The sequence below is a fragment of the Bombina bombina genome, chromosome 2 (assembly GCF_027579735.1).
Source record: "Bombina bombina isolate aBomBom1 chromosome 2, aBomBom1.pri, whole genome shotgun sequence".
Classification (NCBI taxonomy): Eukaryota; Metazoa; Chordata; class Amphibia; order Anura; family Bombinatoridae; genus Bombina; species Bombina bombina.
Window position 1 is genome coordinate 365,265,943 of NC_069500.1, and position 5,858 is coordinate 365,271,800.

The window sequence follows — 5,858 nt, forward strand, 5'->3', positions numbered from 1 at the left end:
AATGTCTGCTACATTTCACCTGATTACTTTAATAGAATCGGTTACTATAAAATTAATTTTAACAAAACAGAAGCATATGCCATCAATATAGCTGAACCTCCACTTGAGGAACTGCAAACTTTATATCCCTACACATGATCCCCATATCATCCAACATCATTTTGATCTCCTCCTCACCGAGCTAAAAATACTACTCCAGAAATGAGACTTCAAAGAAATTTCTTGGTTGGGTAGAGTAGCTTCGATTAAGATGTCCTTATTACCTAAAGCGATAAACCTCTATCGATGTATTCCGCTCAACATCCCACACTCTACTTTACATCAAATCTAAAGTTACAATTATTAACTAAATAATACCTATTTAAAACTAAAAACAAACTTACCTGTGAAATAAAACCTAAGCTAGCTACAATATAACTAATAGTTTTTAATATTGTAGCTAGCTTAGGGTTTATTTTTATTTCACAGGTAAGTTTGTATTTATTTTAACTAGGTAGACTAGTTAGTAAATAGTTATTGACTATTTACTAACTACCTAGTTAAAATAAATACAAACTTACCTGTGAAATAAAACCTAAGCTGCCTTACACTAAAATCTAACATTACCAAAAATAAAAAACATTAAAATTACAAAAAAAACCCACTAAAATTACAAAAAATAAAAAAATCTACCATTACAAAAAATAAAAAAGGAATATAATAATAATACCCTTTAAAAAAAAAAAACGCACCCCAAAATAAAAAACCCTAATCTATAATAGACTACCAAGGGCCCTTAAAAGGCCTTTTGTAGGGCATTGCCCTAAAGATAACAGCTCTTTTCATACAAAAGAAAAACAAACACCCCCTAACAGTATACAAACCCCCTCCCCCCAAACCCACAAAATAAAAATAAAGTAAAACCTTATCCTGAAAAGGGCATTTGAATAGGCATTGCCCATTAAAAATAAAAAATAGCTATTGTAAAAAGAAAAACCTAAACATTACACAAAATAACAAACAAATTATCCAAAACAATAAAAAATATTCCTATTCTAATACCCATTTTAAAAAAAAAAAAAACACCCCAAAAATAAAGAAACCTAATCTATAATAAACTACCAATAGCCCTTAAAAGGGCCTTTTGTAGAGCATTGCCCTAAAGAAAACAGCTCTTTTTAAAAAAAATAAAAGACCAACCAACATTACAAACCCCCACCCCCCAAACCCACAAAATAAAAAAAACTATCTAAAAAAACTCATCTACCCATTGCCCTGAAAAGGGCATATGTATGGGCATTGCCCTTAATAGGGCATTTAGCTCTTTTAAGGAATGCCCAACCCCTAATCTAAAAATAAAGCACCCAAAAAACCTAACACTAAGCCCTCTTTAGGTATTCTCAGTTGCTGAAGTCCTGCTTGAAGGATCTTCATCCCGGCGGCTCCATCTTCATCCCGGAAACATCTTCTATCTTCACCCCAGTGGCGTGGAGTGGGTCCATCCTGAAGACATCCGGCGCGGAGCATCCTTTTCAAAATGGCGTTCCTTGCATTCCTATTGGATGAATTTATTTTTGAAATTCAAATCAGCCAATAGGATTAGAGCTACTGAAATTCTATTGGCTGTTCAAATCAGCCAATAGAATTTCAGTAGCTCTCATCCTATTGGCTTATTTGAATTTCCAAAATCCAAAATTTCCAAGATTTTCTAAAATCAAATCAGCCAATAGGAATGCAAGGGACACCATTTTGAAAAGGCTCGCTTGCATTGAAGATTCAGTATATGGCGGCAACCGCATGAAGAAGATGGACCTGCTCTGCGCCGCCCGGATGAAGATAGAAGACGCCTCCTGGATGAGTTTTTTTTTATAGGTAAAAGAGCTGTTTAACTTAGGGCAATGCCCTACAAATGACCCTTTTAAGGACTATTGGTAGTTTTTTGTAGACTAGGGTTTTTTTATTTTGGGTGGGCTTTTTTATTTTTATAGGGCTATTAGATTAGGTGTAATTCTTTTTTATTTTTGATAATTTTGTTTGTTATTTTTCGTAATTTAGTGTTTGTTATTAATTTAGTATTTTTAATTTTTTATAATTAGATACTTTGTAATTTTTATAGTAGTGTTAGGATTTTTTAATGTGTATTTTAGTTTTCTTTAATTGGTAGTTAGTTTAATAGTTATATTAGTTTAATTGTTAGTTTAAATTTGACAGGTAAGTTTTAATAAAAAAAAAAAGGAATTTAAGATAGGGAATTGTAATTTTAATATAAAGTTAGGGGCAACTTGCCTTTTTTTGTTGGAAGTACTCTTAGACACCCAGCAACATGGCAGATGATATAGATTTCACCACTGGAGATGCTGGGGCATCTGCCCCTTTCCCCATGCAGTGCTCTGCCCTGCGCAAGAACGGGTTTGTGGTCCTAAAAGGACGTCTCTGTAAGATTGTTGAAATGTCAACTTCAAAGACTGGAAAGCATGGTCATGCCAAGGTTCACATGGTTGGTATTGATATCTTTTCTGGGAAGAAGTATGAAGATATTTGTCCTTCTACCCATAACATGGATGTCCCCAATATTAAAAGAAATGATTATCAACTAATCGGCATTAATGATAAATACCTGTCCCTTCTGAATGACAATGGAGATGTTCGTGATGATCTCAAGCTGCCAGAGGGTGACCTGGGAAAGGAAATAGAATCTAAATTTGAAGCAGGAGAAGAGATGCTGATCTCCGTGTTGCATGCAATGAATGAAGAATGTGCTGTAGCCATCAAGGCCATGACCAAATAAACTGGGATCCCAGGCACGAGCAATCTGCTATGGTCAAGATAAACCACAGATCTTAAATTTGGTTCTGATTGTCACCAAAGCTATGGCCTTCAAAACAACCTCAATTCTTTTTGAATTGTTTGCATATACTGCTGGATTCTAAAGTTGGTTATGCAAATTAACTGGCAATTTTCAAAATCACCTCAGTTTAAAACTAATTAGAAATGCTATAGTAGTTGTCTTTAACATTCCTATAGGTGTCCATTTTGAGGGTCCAATAAAACTGATCAAGCATCTTTAGTGAGTATGTTCTGTTGGGTCTGTTTTGCTCATAATGCATACAGATTAAATCAGATTTAGATAAATTAGGTAAAGGCACCTGGAATAAAAGGTAATTTCACTAAGCAGTCTAAACCAACCTTGATATACCTTATGAATACATAGACAAGAGCTTAAACTGCTTTAAAATAGCAAGTTTAAAATGTATGCATGTTAGACTCTTAGTACCAAGCCTGTATCTTGGTCAGTAGAGAAACTGGAGTGATTTGTAAATGCCAGTTGATATGCTTTCTTCCCGGTCCCAAACCTTAAAGTCCTGGTGGCCATGCAAAACTAAATTGTATTACCTCTGAACTCTCTCCTATGCCAATGTTGGCTTTGCATATTATAACCTTATCAAATGGTGTCAAAGCCTGCCTACAGTCTGGACAGGTACTTTGGGTGATTCTACATAGCAGGCATCTGGTACGAAATGAGGGTTAGAGTTGTTAATGCTACAGATTTTCACTCAAGGCCTTTGTCATCAGACTGAAAAAAAAATAAAAATCGAAAAATACACTTCAGTTGCTTTTTCTTTTATTGTATTTATCTTGAAATATTAAACTGAGTAAAGACCTTCCCAGGAATCGTTTTGCAGTGAAAAAAAAAAAAAAAAAAAAGTTAGGGGCAACTTCGGTTTAGGGGTTAATAGTTTAATGTAGTATATTTCGTTGTGGGGGGCTTGCTGTTTAGGGGTTAATAGATTTATTATATCGGCGGTGGTGTTGGGGAGCGGCGGAATAGGGGTTAATAACTTTAGTATCGTGGGGCGATGTAGGCGGACAGCAGATTAGGGGTTAATAATATTTAAATAGTGTTTGCGATGTGGGAGGGCGGCAGTTTAGGGGTTAATGACTTTATTATAGTGGTGACGATGTCAAGGAGCAGCGGAATAGGGATTAATACATTTTATTAGTGGCGGCGATGTCGGGAGGGTCTCGGTTTAGGGGTTAATAGGTAGTTTATGGGTGTTTAGTGTACTTTGTAACATTTTAGTTATGAGTTTTATGTAACAGTTTTGATGCGTAAAACTCATAACTACTGGTCTCAGATGGCAGTACGGATCTTGTCGGTATAGGCTGCAACCCAAGCTTTTTAGCCTCACCGCAAAACTCATAATGGCTGCACTATGGAAGTCCCATGAAAAAACTAAATTTTTACGAGTGCGGGACTGACGTTGCGTTACAGGCTAAAAGGCTTGCGGTACAGCTATACCGACAAGACTTGTAATGGCTGCGTTGCTGTTTCGTTTTTTTTAGCGTTAAAAGGTGAACGCACAACTCAAATTCTACCTGTATATTTGGCAAAATAAAAAAACGAGAGTGGCACACAGTACACTCCAGAGAGGATATTCTGGAGGAGACATTGCATTACCTAATATCTTTACATACTATGAGGCAGCTAGCTTGTCTCATATAACAGAAAGGGGCCTTAAAGGAGACAAACTGTGCTGGTATTTAAAAGCAGCAGCTATACCTAAGAATTTGGAATTGGCTGATATTATATGGATACCTAACTTTCAAAAAGCTGTCCCTTATCGGGGGGCGGGGCCAGCTCTCATACTGAATGGTCGCAAGCTATTGTAGCTCCGGCAATATTTTACAATTAAATATATACAGGACTGTTCAACTTATCTTAATTTGGGCAAACAATACGCCTTATGACTCATGGAATTGGAATAAGTAGTCCAGTGATTGAGTGACCTGAGCGAGTGAAGAAAACCCTTATTGTTTTACAGAGCTTTGCACTAAGGCTGCTGAGGAGCAGCCATTCTCCAGCCCACGTGGAGACAGAATGTCGGAGCTACTAAATATTGAGTACAGTCTACTGGATTTGTTAAGTAACAAGTTATTGGAGGTTGAGCACGAGGTAACCTTAGCTCTTAATACATGGGCTGATAGTCATATGCTGGCAGCTGGGAGAAGTGGGGCTCAGATGCGTGAGCTGAATCACGATTTTCCCAGGAGGCTTGAGGTAGCTGAAAATAATGGACCCCTAAACGCTATGGAGGTTGAAGTTACAAGTACCGGGTGTGTTGCTTATCCAGAGTGTACACTATCGTTTGATGACCCAGCCACGTGGATAGACGGTGAAGAGGCAGAGCTGCGCAGACCGTGCCGACAAGACAGCTAGATATGGAAAGTACCTAACTGGTATGAACAGCCTTGTCTGCCTAATGTGCCCTTGGAGCTTGGGGATGCCCAGATTACCTGGGAGACACCCGCCTCTAGAATGGCTGAAGATAGAACCGGGAAAGGCAACCCTGCTGTTGAGTCTGGCCTGATTATACAGGAAACATCTGACGCACTCCGGCCTTTTTCAGCGCTACCAGTGATATAAAACAAAGAAGAAAAAACAGGCGCACAAGGCACGATTCAAGTGTAAACGTTTAATAACAAAGTGACACACGCACAATAATGATTGCACTTACTAGATAAAAATAAATGATATGCATTAAAACAACACTCCTTGGGTCTGCAGCTCCTGTAACAGTGGCATAGATGGTCCTTCGCCTTACAGCTCTTAGTCAAACAACATCAGGTATTGGTAATCCGGATCCTTAACCTGAGCGTGTAACCGGCTTCTGTGTACAGATTGTTCTGCTTCCCAAATAGAGCGATAGTTTGTAGTGACTGGCCTGACGCGTTTCCCCCGACTTCGGCCGGGCTTTTTCAAAGGCTTGGTGTTGTTGAAAAGGCGCCTTTTTGTTTTAAAGGCACGGTGGCCAATCAAAAAGGAGGTGGGAATTTGTTTAGCCAATGCTAAGAGGGGGTGTGTAAAACCCAATGAGTCT

At 38.1% G+C, this 5,858-nt stretch overlaps 1 protein-coding gene across 1 annotated transcript; it reads left to right on the forward strand.

Annotated features, from left to right (window-relative positions):
• The first annotated feature begins 2,265 nt into the window (after positions 1-2,265).
• LOC128647780 (eukaryotic translation initiation factor 5A-1-like) lies at positions 2,266-2,963 on the forward strand. The gene has a single exon (XM_053700506.1). It carries the CDS (start codon positions 2,303-2,305, stop codon positions 2,765-2,767), a length of 465 nt encoding a protein of 154 aa, XP_053556481.1. The 5' UTR covers positions 2,266-2,302; the 3' UTR covers positions 2,768-2,963.
• The last annotated feature ends 2,895 nt before the right edge of the window (positions 2,964-5,858 follow it).

Bases quoted from the DNA above. Each gene is read 5' to 3' on its own strand.
- LOC128647780 (XM_053700506.1), top strand. From the start codon at position 2,303: ATGGCAGATGATATAGATTTCACCACTGGAGATGCTGGGGCATCTGCC.